The following is a 14,906-nucleotide window of genomic DNA, read 5'->3' as shown; positions in this document are numbered from 1 at the left end:
TTCACCATCAGAGTAATTTCTTGGGATGCAGCCAACAGAAGACCTTTGTCATCATTTTTCTAAAAAATAATGCAGTTCATCATTCATTAAAAGTACGTGAAAAGTAAATGTGACATTTTAATTTGTGCAAAACACAGTTTTGTTTTCACATTTTTGGGCATACAAAAAAGGAATTCCAGACCACATCAAGGCAATATTTTTTTTCTTCCTTGGCATTTAATGTCTGCACTGAAAATGGTAGATATTTGTACAATCTCCTTACAGGGTCTCTGATCTTTTCACCTACTGAAAACAGGTGTGTACAGTCGATGAACCTTATTAAACCTGAGTTAGATTTGGCCCTTGGATGCTCACCTGGAATGGCTCAACTCCAAGTGGTGACCTAGTGGAGAATGCCTGCAAAGCCCCTTTGATATGCTGAGCCTTAGTGGATACAAAGTTCTTGGGAGGGCACCTCAACTCTTTGCTCTACTGCTGGTTACCCTGTCTTCTCTTTCAAATACTTTGTTGAGGTAATTCATGAAAACTGATTAACCCAGCGGACATCCTCTTGACGGTTTCTTTTCCATGCGTTTTAGGGAAGTTTTCCTTGTGTGCTTGTGAATTTTGGAATCACATTGCTGTTTTGATAGTGGATGTATAGGAATCTCAGCACTGAACGTGGTAGCTTTACATTCCGAAGTCAGATCCAGATCTGCCCTACTGTAATGTTTGGCTTCCTTAGTGCTGCCATTCCCAGATCCCTGGCTACACTGGCAGTGGAGTGCTGGTTATCTGCAGAGCCACACTGCTGATAACAAGCAGGGGCTCTTTTGTTTTGCATTGCTGTCGTGTTTGCAGTGTCTATCGTGTCACACTGACAGAGCAGGTTGCAGTTACAGAAGATGTCGGGGGTTTGTGAGTTCACTGCACATCCAGGAGACTGTGAGGCTGACTTGGTGATCAGCCAAAACTGCACCTTGCTTCTCCTCCACGAGAGGAAGATAAGGGCTCGTGCTGCTGCTCTCCAGAAGAACCTTCTGAGAAAGAAGGACTACGGGAGGCCTTGGCACTGAGGGCAACCCTTGCGCATCTGATCTCCCAGGAAACATAGAAGTGAAGTCCCAAAGAGCAGAGAGGAAGCTCTGACCAAGATAAAACACAGTGCAAGAAGTACTGGCAGAGCAGTAAAAGGACAGCCAAGGCACCCGAGCTGTGCTGATCTGGCTGCTCTGCTCTGGAAACCACAACCCCAGTGTGGTGGGACGCAGACATGACCCCACTGCCCTGGTGGGCTGGTGTCCATGCTGGAGCTGGAGTCATGGGATAGGATGTTTAAGCTGGCACCATGGCAGTTCTCCACATTTTTGGAGAGGATCCCACCACCAGGTGTCCTCAAGGGAAGGAAAAACCTTATCTAAGATAAAACATCCTGTAAAATGTGGAGCCTGTAATATTTCTTATGGGGAATCAAAATTTTAAATGCTTTTTCTCCAGAAAAAGTGGGGGTTTTACTTACTTTTAACAATGCCACTGAGTTCTGCTTATCACTAGGTGCTGGCAATGATTTGTGCAGAGCTCCCTTGCTTTGGATGGCTTTTGTTTCAAAGAATGAGAGCTGGTAATTTGAGTGGGTGCTTCCCATCACCAAGTCCTGCATCCAGTATATCCCAGAGCACACGCCTGCAAGGGCACTGGGCCTGGCAGTCTGTCAAGAGCACTTCTGAAAATTACTCCAGTGAGCTAAACAGACCATATGGGCAGATGCAATGATATTCTCCAAAAGGGGAAACCTTACTCCTGTAAGGCTGCAGGTTTGAGAATCTCTGTGAAGGAATCTGGTTTTTTAATATATCAGGCTGTATTTATCTGGACTTTTTTTTTCCCCATAATTTTTGACTAACTAGGAAAAAGAAATCCATAAGAATCCACATAATTTTATACTGAGCCTAATGCAGTTGGTGAGCACTGGACACTCTGCAGTCCTGGCACACAGCCCCCTGTGCATTACTCAGCAGGGAGCTGAGTAATGCACAGCCAGCAAGAGTCACTGGAGGAGCCAGGCCTTGCATTCCTGGCTTCTTCCCATAACTGAATAAGAAAGATGTCCCCATCATCTGGGTATCCTCAAGCCTTCAAGGCTCTCAAATCAGTTCAGTTTATCACTCCATTTACAGCAAACTTTCTGGAAAGGGTGTAGTTTGGATCTGGTGGAAATCATCCCAAAAGGGCAGTATGTAAAGGATTCATTCAAGTTCCAGATGCCATTATTCTGGTATTACCAGAAATGAAGTTGCATTACTTCTCTTAACAGAGTTAATGTTTCTGTGTATTTTTCCTGCACCTAACTTTTAAGTTCTGATTTTTTTTTCCACTTTCATTTCTGTAATATAGAACTGCCTTGCTATCTTATCGGCTATGTATCCTGCAGCCAAACTAATCCTGTCTGTGCCCTAGATTTTTATTAGCCTTGCTTGCTTAATACAGAAAGATTTGGTTTCTAGGACTCCTTTTAATTCAATTTACTACTGCATTGCTTTTTGTATTGAATATGATTTTTCTGTAGTGTCCTTTAAGGATTCTTGACCTTTTCTAACCCGGGACATATTTATAGTAACCTGATCTAGTTTTATTAATCATTAGTGATCCTCCCAGCAGGGTACATTCCTTTGTGTTCTTTCTAATATGATTCATGATACATCCCAATTTAAAGTGCCCATATGATTGAACTGCTATGCTGGGATTTATTGGACTAAATCAGACCAGTGGATGGAGATAAGAACTTTGTTTGTCAGTTTGCACAGCACTAGTCAGATATCTGCTGTCAAAGTCCTTGCATTTTGGTAATAATACCTTAACATTCCTCATGTAAATATGTTTTAATTTTCCTTTAGCCAATTCAACTGTTTTACTTCCTAAATATTCAGATTTCTTTTGAGACTAGTCAAGGAAAGGACCCCTAATAAATAAACTCACAGAAATAGATGTGGTGTGGTATTTTCTGGGTCCCCAGGACGAAGCGGGAATTGAGAATCTGACTCCATGTTCTTAGAAGGCTAATTTATTATTTTATGTACTTATATAATATTAAAGAATACTATACTAGAACTATACTAAAGAATAGAGAAAGGATTCAGACAGAAGGTTACAAAGAATGAATCATGAAAACTCGTGACTGCTTCCAGAGTCATGGTGGTTGGTCATTAAGTCAAAACAATTCACGTGAAACCAATCAAACAACCACCTGTTGGATAAACAACCTCCAACCACATCCCAAAGCAGCAAAACAGGGAGAAGCAATCACATAAATATTGTTTTCATTTTTCTCTGAGGCTTCTCATCTTCCCAGGAGAAGAAATCCTGGTGAAGGGATTTTTCAGAAAATATGACAGTGACAATGTGGAGATGGGCATGAACATCAGGTTATTAGTGGTGTTTGTATGGGAATGCTCACCATGCATAAAATGGTGTGAGTACAGCAATCTGCTCTGTAAGTTTGACTCTGTGAACCTATTAATATGATTGGATGTGGCTAAATGCAGGCTTAAATAGATGAAAAAAAAAAATTACAGTTTTAATAAATCCATCTTGTACATGCAGTCCAGCCATAAATGATATGTAGACTGACCACAAAATTATAAAAAAATAGAGATGTCTTTGTAGACACATAGGAGTGAACAGAGTATTCTGCACTGCCGTGTGCACACAAGTGTGTGTACATGTATTCATAGACATACAAGGTACTTGTAGCTCATAAGTTGTAGCTCCTAAGCTTGATTTAAAAACTGAATGAGTTCATTATAATCCCACTCCCCTCCCCTGAAAATCCCCTAAAAAAAAAAAAAGTAGTATGAGGAATCAATCTAATCTGCTTTACTAAATGAACATGTGAAAGTGCTTATCTGAGATAAACCTGGGTACTATACATATTTTTCTCTCTTTTTCCTTAAACAGAATGAAAATGCCCTTGTGAAAATAAAGGAGTTAGGAGTCGAGCTTGCAAAGATCAGGGAGGAAGTTGGTAAGTAGTACAAGAAAAGTAACAACAAAGTGATTTTCTCACTTTACACGAAAGCAGTTATTATGATTCCCTGTGACCTGATCCTGGGGAGCCTCCATACATGTGATGAAGTTTTCTGGAGCCCAGTGGCAAAGGGTTATGTGATTTTGCAGGGAATCTTGATTTTGCCTCTTTGCTGGGCAGATGAGTTCAGCAGCAAACACACTGGAGCCAGGCTTTTTTTTCAACACTACACACACTTGTGCATCATCTTTGCTGTACAAATTGTTCTCCATGAATCCATACCTTCTCTCCTCAAACACCAGCACTGCTGAGAAGAAAGTACAATGTGATGAGAAATTGGAGCTTGGGACCATTGCAGTGCACAGGGGCTGGGAATGCATCACCAACTTATGAACATTGCTGTGTTTTGCAGTACAGCTACAAACCAAAGGACACCAAGCTCAGAATTTGCTTGTTAATATCTCTAAGGTCTCTTCCCGGTTAAAAGACAGAAAGAGCAGTGCATCCCATTTGGTCTGTGTGTCCCCTGTATATCTGCATGCCCCTCTTTTCCTTTTGTGTTTCTGATCTAGACAGGAGAGAGCGTGTAAAGATACTGCCACTCCTGAGAGAAGGTAGGCTTTTGCTCTGGCTTCAGCAGAGCAGGGCTTAAATCTTCTGGGCTTAAATCTTTCCAGAATGGGTGTGATGTTTGGTTCATCTACCTCAGGGCAATTGGAGAGCAGGACCACTGCATCAGGGGACACCCTGAGCACCAGCAGGTGTTGGAACCGCTGATGACTGGAGCTATGAATAGGGGGGACCTCTCAGCTTTCCCTGAGAAACCAGTTCCTGGGTCACAGATTGTGTTGTGTGGCCAGCCAAGGGAGGCTCAGGCCAAACCCTTGTGGTATGGGCAGGACTACAGATCCTCCCCGTGCTTTGCCTTCACCTTGCCCATGACAGCCCACTTCAGAAAAGCAGAGCACAGCTCTTTTCAGATGCCCAGCATCTCGTGCTCCCTGCTTTGCCCCTCTGAAATGCTTTGGCTGATTGTCATTTCATAGAGAGCTTTATTGTCCCCATGGCCAGTGTACACTGCAGCAATAGCAAAACAGGTTTCCAGTTATTCCCTGATGCCTGCCTTCCTCCATCCTCTGCATCTCTACAGCTCTTACAGAAGAATCGTTGCCCCTGGTGCTTTCTTCAGGCAGGGCACATCTGGAGTTCTCAGTTCAATAGCCACTTCTCATGTGAGAGCCATACCTCAGTCTAGCAGGTTGGGTTTGCTCATGTTCCTGAGTGCTTTTCTTCAGTGGTGGTGCCATGGGAAGGCAAGAGAGGTTCAGTGCTGGAGATAAAGAGGTCTGCTTCCGTTTACACCATGTTTGTACAGCTCAAGTGAGTACAAATCCCTGGTGGCTTTGCTGGAGAAGAGAACTTTGCCAAGGGTATAACTGGTGTCAGTTTGGGGGTCTCAGAGCAGCATGCCCAGTAACAGAGACCCCTGCTCTGCCTGCCCTTGCCACTGCCCTTGCACATGCAGCAACAGACACCTCCTCTGCACAAAGCTGAGACCTGGTGGCACGTGTAGGGACAGTTTTGGTAAGAACCACAGGCACCCCAGGAAAGCAGCCTGAGCTGCACTGCCTCAGAAGGGAGATAAGTTGTATATGTGTATGGGCTTTCTTCCTCAGAAGGTGAAAAGATGGTGTGAGACAGTCCTTTCATCAGTGGTCCTGTGGGCATGTGGAATGGAGAGGGGTCATTACAAGGCACCTCTTCCTCCCTTCACTCTGGAAGACATGGAGATGCTGAGCAGAGGCTGCTTGTGAGAGACACAGGTGGCTGGTCACCTGCTTGGTGGAGGAAATCCTCTCTGTGCAACCCTGAGATGCAACATGGCCACTCCCACCAGGGATGAACAAAAAGATGAACATGTACTGCACTTCAGCAGAATGTGAAATAATTCATCAGCAATAAAAATCTTAGCATATATCCCTAGATATGCCTAGTATATATCCCATATCCTATTACATATGAAAGGTAAATGACTATGCTTTTTAGTATATGTCAATAAGTCTGTTTTCCTTTGGTATAAAATTACAAAACTTGATTTTGTGAAACAACCAGTGTTTAAAAATTGTGGATGAGGTGGCATGGTAAATGCCATGTACATGAGAGCATTTCTCATCAGTGCAGTTCTTTGCAGTGTCTAAAGCAGCCCAATCTGAGGTTATCACTGCAGACATGAGGGTGCTACTGGACATATGCAGCCCACCTGTGCTGTAGGAGGATTATTTTGGCCTCACTTTCAGATGGATCAGTGTGTTGTACAGTATTGCACATGATTCATGCAAATGAAGAATGAAACAGTCCTTTATTTGACAACAGCAGTCTTGGGTGATTCTATGAAGAAATTCGGGGAAAATCAGAGCGTGTTATTTTGACTACAACCAAGCTGTAGCTGTGACTTGCTTCCATCACTTTCATAAGTAGTTTTTCATTAATTTAAAAATAACCAGTCCAGTTAAATAGCATGGGTGTTGGTCAGAAATTCTCATGTGTAAATTCACCATGTCAGACTCACTGATGCAAATGCCTGAATGAATCAGTAAAACAAGGCTAGACCAGCCAGGTTTGATACAGGCAGTGAGTCCAACACCAAGTTGTTTAGGCAATAGCTGTAATTCAGAGTTATCATTTGGGTGCTGAATGTGCTTGCTTTTCACAGTGTGCAGTCTTCAACTGAAACTGCAGGATTCTGCTATGCAAAGAAATGAAACTGCACCAGAGAACCCACTCTTCAGAAAAATAAGAATATATGTGTAAGGAAAATTCTTGTGGTAAATAAAACCATTGCTGAAGCAATAGTAGCAATGGACCATGTGTAAAAATAGCTTAGGGAGACCTGCATCCTTCTGGAGCCAAGCAAAATACTGAGGTCAGACAACACTGTCCACTTTTACCCCCAGCACCCCTGTGAAAGCATCACACTGCATCTGAAACCAGCATGGGTGAAACAGGAAAGTGATTCTCCCTCCCCAGTCCTGGGGAGGAACCTTGGCCTCTATAAACACTGAGGGACTTGTTATTTAAAGCAATAAGGTTTGCTCATGTGTTTTGCTAGAAATAGCAAGGCTAGGAAAACATGACGAGCAATCGCTCTACGCTCAAGAGACCGATCTTTATAAATTATAAATGTGAGCACTTCTCAGCTGCAACACTGAGTCTCTTTCAATAAAGAGGTTTTGAATACCAGCTGTTTCCCTTCAAACTAGTGGAAATTAAATGTCAAAATTACCTGCTCCTTCACTGTCAGACCAAGGACTTGAAGTGTGTTGAGAGGAGGTATGGAGATGCATAAAAAAACCTAGATGAAGGAAAGGCAATGAGATGTCAGGTTTAAAATTTGTATTATCTGTGGTTTTGAGCATTTCTAAGCCAAATCCTTTGTGCCATCTCCTCCTGGATATGCTTCCCAGTCAGAGGACACTTAACCTGAGTGTTGTGGCTGTGATTTGTCTGTGATTTTGGGGCCAAGGGTCAGGAAGAAGAGCCCATTTGTCATGTCAGAAGGAAACCATCCCTCTGTAAGGCCACATGACACCAGCCCCAGTTCCAACAGAGGCTGCACTCCTGAATGCAAAGTGCCAGGGCTGGGGAGGCTGCCCTGTGGCCCTGATTCTCTGTGCTGGGGGAAGGAAGGTCAGTCCAAAGGTGACATCTACCTTTCCCTCACCCTCCCAGCCCAGCCTGAAGTGGGTTTTGCTCATCTGTTGTGCACTCAGTGCTCAGGGAGTAGGGAAGCTGCAGTAGCTGGTCTCATTTAACCCAGCACGCTGCCATCCCAGGAAATGCCACCTTGTGTCAGAGTCATTTCCAGCCTGTGAGCAGCAATGCAGATCCTTCAGAGAAGGAAAAGGAAAACCAGGGTGTAACTCTTCAAAGAGACCAGTACTGTGCTCTGCTTGTCTTGTTCCATGTCAGTAATACATTCATATAACTTTCCAGAGTCATTTTTTCTTTTTTCTACAAGAGTAGCTCACTTTAACAGTATCCCTGTCTTGATGCCTGGAAGTTAAATTCAGAGTTTTCCAGCAGCATTAGCAGGTCATCTGTTAAGGGGTCCCTGCTGGAGATGACCCAGCTGTTTCACCAGGAGCACACAGCAGGGCAGGCTCTCCCACACTGGTTCCTGCACAGCTGCAGACCCTCGGGCTCCATGGGTGGTGCCTTCTGCTATGGCTGTCCCAGGAGAGCTGGGCCCAAAGGTCCATCTGGGCCCTACTAAGAAGAGATGCAGCTTTTCCCCTGACACCTCAGTCCTCAGCCTCTTTTGTCTTAGTCTGAGACTTATGGTAGGAATCACTCCTTCTCATTAGAGGTGTTTAATATTCTGTATAGGGCAAATTGCCTCATTTGCTGCCTCCAGTAGCGTTGTTGGGTGTATGGGGAACATGCCATGCAAGCTCACTTTCCCTGCTTCCCTCTTCTCTCCATTTTGCACCTACATCAGGGTCTGATTTGTGAATAGTCTTGTATTTCAGGTTACAGGATGTGTTTCAGATGGACTTGCTTTTGGTTAGAGCACGTTTCATTTCTCAGCCTTCCCTGTGTGCTGGGTAATCTCATTAGAGAGGCTGGAGAGAGATGGGGTTCATTACATCTCCTATTTAAAGCTTGAGTAAGTTTGAATTCTACTGAAGGCAGAGCTGCAAGCACAACCCCTCCTGCTCTGGGATCACTTTACATGCCAAAGATAATAAAAAAGCAAAAAGCAAGTGAGAGGGTTTAGCAGACTGCCAGGAGACAAGACATTCCAGCTAATGTACCATTCCATTCTGGATATAGGGCAAGTGGGAAAGCTTTCTGTGTGCTGCCAATGAGGTGCTGAACCCACTGGTTCACTCTCTTTCTGTAAGGAGCAGACAGCTTGACAGGGACAGAGTCCCTCACAGTGCTCCAGAAAATACAGAACAGGAGCCCAGCAGTATTGTATTTGCAGGGCACCCCGACAAAGGCAGGAATGATGCACCTGATTCCGTGTTCTCAGAAGGCTAATTTATTACTTTAATATACTGTATTATTTTAAAGAATACTATACTATACTAAAGAATACAGAAAGGATACTTACTGAATGCTAAAAAGATAATAATGAAAACTGGTGACTCTTTCCAGAGTCCCGACACAGCTTGGCCCCCATTGGCCAAAGAGTCAAAACAACCCACACCAGAATCCAATGAAACAATCACCTGTGGGCAAACAATCTCCAAACACATTCCAGACGAGCACAACACAGGAGAAGCAAATGAGATAAGAATTGTTTCCCTTTTCTCTGAGGCCTCTCTCGCTGCCTTTCAGCTTCCCAGGAGAAAAACCCGGGGCGGGAGAATTTTTTTCAGAGAATGTGAATGCCATGCAGCGGCGTTTCTCTGTCTGGACATACTGAGCAAATCTGGATGTTGGTGTCCAGTAAGTGTGGAAGCAGAGCTCTAAACAGGGTGAAAAATAGGTGTGTGGGGAAGGGATGGTTAGCTTGGGTGTCCAAACTACTTTGGCATAGGCATACCTAACATGTCCCGTGTGGGGACAGCACTGGTAACTTGGACAAGTTGTTGCTATCCTGGGGAAAATGAGCACGGTCTGACGCCGTAGTAGAAAGAGGCAGGAAGATACAGATATTGAACAAATATGTTGTCATAGGATAAATATGGGTTTGAAGCATTCAGCACAGAGACAGCTGCTCCCAATCCTCTGACTTACAGTGCCACACGGGTCAGTGCATGGCACGTGCATCTTGAAAGGCAAGGGAAGGATAAATATGCAGTCAGATCATCTTTCTAAATCAACTATGGGTCTAAATCAGAAAGAAGATCTAGCAGTGCCATTAAAAACCCATTTCTCCTTTAGTATTCTAAATGTTATGATCATGATGATTTTAATCACTTCTTACCTGTTGGATCTTTACAAGTGAGCAAGCTTGCTCTGTAAATGTACTCTGGCTGATCTTGTCCATCTTGCATCAAGTCTTCAATATCTGGATTTTTTGCAACTGTTCTTTAGCAAAGCAAATGGCTGAGGACACAGTGTTTGTGACATTGCTTTCCTGGGACCTGGGGGGCAATAAAGGTGAGGAACCGAAAGGGGAAATGGACTGATTTTCCTTGACTTGATAGAACCGTTGGAAAAAAATTCTGAGACATAGTCACTGGGTTAGTGACCTACCAACAGGCCCAGTGCCACTGCTTGGTCCTGGGCAGTGTGAGGACTGTGTGGCCTTGTCCCCACAGACCTCAACACGGCGCGATGGAAGGAGCTGCAGAGCGAGAAGGAGCAGCTGGAGCGGCGCTTCCAGGAGGAGGGGCAGCAGCTCCGCAGGCAGCAGCAGGAGGAGATGCAGGCCTTGGAGCAGCGGCTGCAGCAGGAGTACCAAGCCAAGAAGGAGAGCCTGCAGGAGCAGCACAGGCTGCAGCTGGAACAAGCCAAATTGCAGCATCAGGATCAGGTCAGTGTCCACCTGTTGCCTTTGAAGAGTAGTCCATCCTAGTACTGATTGTGTTCAGGTAATGAAACACATTGAACGCTCCAAAAAGACACTGCTAACGAGTTATGAGTGGAAAAATGTCACCCTGAATATCTTTACTGCTCTTTCTCCCTGTTAGTTCCACTGTTCTTTGTACACACTAGTCTATTACAGTGCCATGTCTTGTCTTCACATGCTTGCTGATGTTTTACAATAAGAATATTAAGATTAGCTCTGCTGCCCACACATACCTGCTCCTCAACCCACCTATTTTAGTTAATTTATGACTAAATCCAAGGGTTATAAGAATCTGTTCCACACAGGTAAGGCTGGCAGAGTCAGCCCATTGTTATTTGCTAGTTAAAGGGCAACACAGTGAAGTGATAGCAACCATGCAACACATGCTGCCTGAACATCAAGCACATGATGCACTCCAGGTCCCCTGATTGCTGCCCCACCACTCAGCCTCATCCCTTGGACTGTACATCCCAAGTGTTTCTCCTTGCTTTGCTTTCTGTGTGTAGACAGGAGTATTCTCACAAGCACCTGCTTTTGTCTGGTTTTGTCAGAATAAACACTGTAACTCAATGCAACTGGGCTGTTTTGTCCTGGACAAACTACCTATTTCTGTTCATGAACTGATTTCTAAAGATGTATTAGAAGATACTATCAAATAGGTCTTTATGTTCTAAATCAGATTTCTAAAAATATTTCTCTGTAAATGGTTAGAACCTGTGCTGAGCCATGTCTTTTGGTTCTCATTTCAGTTTATGCAAGTTGGTCTCCTTGCAATGCCCTTCAAAATTTCTGCTTTTCTTTCTGATATGAAGGAGGGGCTGTGTTCCCAAAAGCCTTGACAATTTTTTCCTTTCACTGTGCCAGTCTGCCTGGAAGAAGATGTTGGCTCTAGCTGCAAAGGCTTACCTCTCCTGGATCACCTGACATCAGCATTTGTGAAGGAATTTGTTCATTTTTTGCTGAAAAAGCTTATAGCTTAGCTCTGCTGCTCTTTGAAGTGTTTCTGTGAGCTCTCAGGACCACGAGAACAGATGTTGATTCTTCTCCTCTCAAGCTGATCAGTGCAAGAAAGCTGTTCAAAGTCATTGTAGGACTTTACTAGAAGTATGCTTATTTTTCTCATGTTTTCATCTTTTGCGACTCTGTTCATCATCACAGAGGAGCAGTGGAAACACATCCTTCCCTCTGTGGGGCAAATAGTTCTTGTTTTGCTCCTGAGCTCTGTGTTCCCTGATTGCTGAAAATAACACAAACATTCTTCTCCAGTGCTTTGAAAGTGCTTCTGTGACTGTAGTATCTCAGAGCTGTAGCCCACATTTTCAATTCCGAGTTCAGTTAGCATGATGAGTTTCAGCAGGTTTTCCCTTTGAATTCCTACTCTGCTGTGCACCCATCCTGTGTTGAGCACTCTTGGGTCAGTGCAGGCTGACAGGCCTTGCTGGAAAGCTGCTCACCAACCTTTCCTGGCCAAGGAAATGGAGCTCTTGCACTGCACATGAGAAAAGCCTTGTGCTTGAGCTGCCCATGAGGGGGATTTGAATCTGCATTCTTGAAGACATTAATAATAGCAAAATCCTTCTGACCATGGATCTGCATGTATTTGTGTATCCATAAATCTAATTTGGAAGATACTCATCCCACACTCATGGTTTCCAGTCCCAGCTTAACCTCCCATGCTGTGTTGCTTCAGTCACCACTTAGTTCACTATGAGACAGCTGTTATTTGTTGGGGGACACAGCTCCTGTGTCAGGTTTTGGAGGTTCAGGTGTCTCTGAGGAGGTAGCAGAGCATGAGAGCCAAACTCCTCACAAAATGCTCTTGTGTGCCAGTGCATTCCCACATCTCCTTGCAGCTAAAGGCAGAATTGCAAGTAAAGGCTGTGATCTCTCTTGCCAGTGTTTCTCACTTGAGGTGCTCAGCTCAAGCTGTTTTGCCCAGCAGCTTACTGAACTTCTCCCTCTAGAGCTCCTCTTGATTTTACTTTATTCAGCCTTAAAAATCCCACCTGAGGCACTGTCCATAGCCAGAAATAAATATGACTTGTGTTAAGGGAGGTGATCAAGCCTACAGAGTAAGTTATTAGCATCCAAGAGAGCTGCTTCCCAGGGCCAAGTTGACTATCTGCCATGGAAAACTGCAGACAGGACATCACTCTGGAAGATTAAAGAGAGCCATTTGGGATGGGGATATGAAACACACAGAAGGTAGAAAAATCCCTACAGATAATTTGGAACATATTTAATTGGCTTTATAGATCAATAACTTGTCAAGGATGGTGGCAGCAAGAGGAGACCCCTTAACCATCTGAGGGTGGGGGAATTGAGGATAATCATTCCTAGGAGGAGCTGTTCAGCTGAGAAGCAATTAGAGTACAAATAAAGGCTTCAGCAAGGGTGAGGTAAAGAACATGGCAGAACTTGAGGCTGCAGTTTACAGACATCATAAACTAGGACACTGTGCTCTGGGAAAAGCCAGGTGACAGTCCTTACCCCATTAGTAGCCCTTTGAGTCATCTGCCCCCCACCTTTCTCAGCTCTGTCATGCAATACATCAGCAGGCTGGGTCCCCATTATTTTGAAAGAGTTTTCACCACCGAGTTATCTCCCACATTATTATGAAAATTAGTTTGGATAATTTTAAATTCTATGTTAAATGCCCAACTTTCATTCTAAGAGTATGTTTTCCCCAATATGGTTGGAAATTTGGCTTCTGGTGGGTTACCTAATACATATATTTGACAACTAAAAGCAGTGAAATAACATTTTTTCCAGTCAAGGCAAACTCAGATGAAGTAAACTTCTACCATTATTTACATAACTGTGAGCAAGTCAAGTCACTTAGAGTCAAGTCACTTAGCCATGAACAGAACAGCTGTTTCACTGTAAATATAAAACAGTTTGATCCTCTGCCTTGCCAGATATCACAGATAATATTGTGTTAAATGTAGGGAATAAAATCATTGTGGTTACAAACCCTGGAAAATCAAATTGATGCATTGCATTCAGAAAGTGCTCTGGACCATTGACTCAGTCTTCATTGGGATTTCTATTGTAGCTCCTTTGATGATTGATATCAAAAGACCATCATTAGGTATCTCATTTTGCCTTTAGCCAAGTCTAGTAACAAACAGGGTACTGCAGGAGTCCCAAACCCAAAGGGTGCTCTGGAACACAGCCCTCTTCCAGCTGCACTCCTCACTCCCATGACGGCCATGGGCTGTGTGCTCATTGTTATAATTTAGATAAATAGAATATCAAGACTTCTGAACATTTAATAAACAGCATCTCCACCTAAGGGCTTTTTGACCTTTTGCTTTCTCATGTACCTCTTCATCACCATTAAGTGAAAAGAACAAAAATACCATCAGCAGTGACCGCACACTACCACTCAAGGCATCAACATGGCAAAACTGACTTAGGTACTGGAAATGTCACATTCAGAGGATCCCTTTGCTGTCTCCAGCTTACTGTAGCTCTCCAGCAGTGGCTTGTCAGCGTGCCACAGCCTGTCTAACCATGTGTCCATGTCTGTGCTCACTGTTGCTGGAACAGGTGGAGGATCTCACGGCTGTACATGAAGCTGCAATGTCACAGTTGGAGAATAACCACATAGTGGCCATTACAGTACTGCGGGATGAGAATGACTGCAAGATTCAAGGTAAGCCAAAGACAGCCCAGCAGCTACACAGCTGTTCCAGAGCAGGAATTAATGCTGTAGTGACCAGAGCAGATTACACAGAAAATTTGTATTGGTCTAGTGCTTTCAGGTGGGGTGGACCACCAGATTCATTCTCCAGAGGGAGAGATGTCTGCAGTCTGCAGCATCTAACTTTGACCTGGGATTATCTGAGGGGCATCTCTGGGTCAAAGATAAGGCTTTCTCTATGTGTTGCTGAAAATAGAATCCAAATTTCACATCATCTCTCACACATGCTTTTTCAAGAGCTTAATCTTCAGATGCTCAGGAGGATAGAGCTCTTGGGATATCTCTGAATTTAGGTGCTCAAATACCCACAGGTGCTTCTAAAAACAAAACTCATTATTTCCAATAGCAAACTTCTGACCATGCTGAGTAGACCAAAGCCTCTCACTGCTGCAAATCTGCACCTCAGCACTGTTACCTTTATTTTGTGGTACAATTTGGCCACAGGATTGATGCTGCAGACAGAGCTCTTCCCTCCCCACCAGTTCAGTATCAAACATTTGCCCTTGTGCATGCTTTTGCTGACATTTAACAGTAATCTATACAATCTCCCTATTTTTTCCTACATTTTAAATATCTCTAGTAGGTTTTCCCATGTTTCCCAGACCGAGCCATATTGCTTAGCTCTGCATTGTGTCAGTTGGAGACAGGGTCCAGAGCATAACGTGAACTGAGAA

General features: G+C 43.9%; 1 protein-coding gene across 1 annotated transcript in view; it reads left to right on the top strand.

The window, feature by feature from the left end:
* The window catches only part of MTUS2 (microtubule associated scaffold protein 2), a gene marked incomplete at its 5' end in the record, with an annotated part of 156,573 nt that overhangs the window by 132,837 nt on the left and 8,830 nt on the right, over positions 1–14,906 (top strand). Inside the window, 3 exons of the mRNA XM_084201322.1 lie at positions 3,934–4,000; positions 10,276–10,490; positions 14,079–14,184. Coding sequence (XP_084057448.1) covers positions 3,934–4,000; positions 10,276–10,490; positions 14,079–14,184 — 388 coding nt within the window. The remainder of the gene's footprint in view (positions 1–3,933; positions 4,001–10,275; positions 10,491–14,078; positions 14,185–14,906) is intronic.

Source organism: Fringilla coelebs (genome assembly GCF_963513975.1).
Source record: "Fringilla coelebs genome assembly, chromosome: 2".
Taxonomy (NCBI): Eukaryota; Metazoa; Chordata; class Aves; order Passeriformes; family Fringillidae; genus Fringilla; species Fringilla coelebs.
Note: the sequence above shows the minus strand (reverse complement) of the source record. Positions and strands in the feature narration are given on the sequence as shown.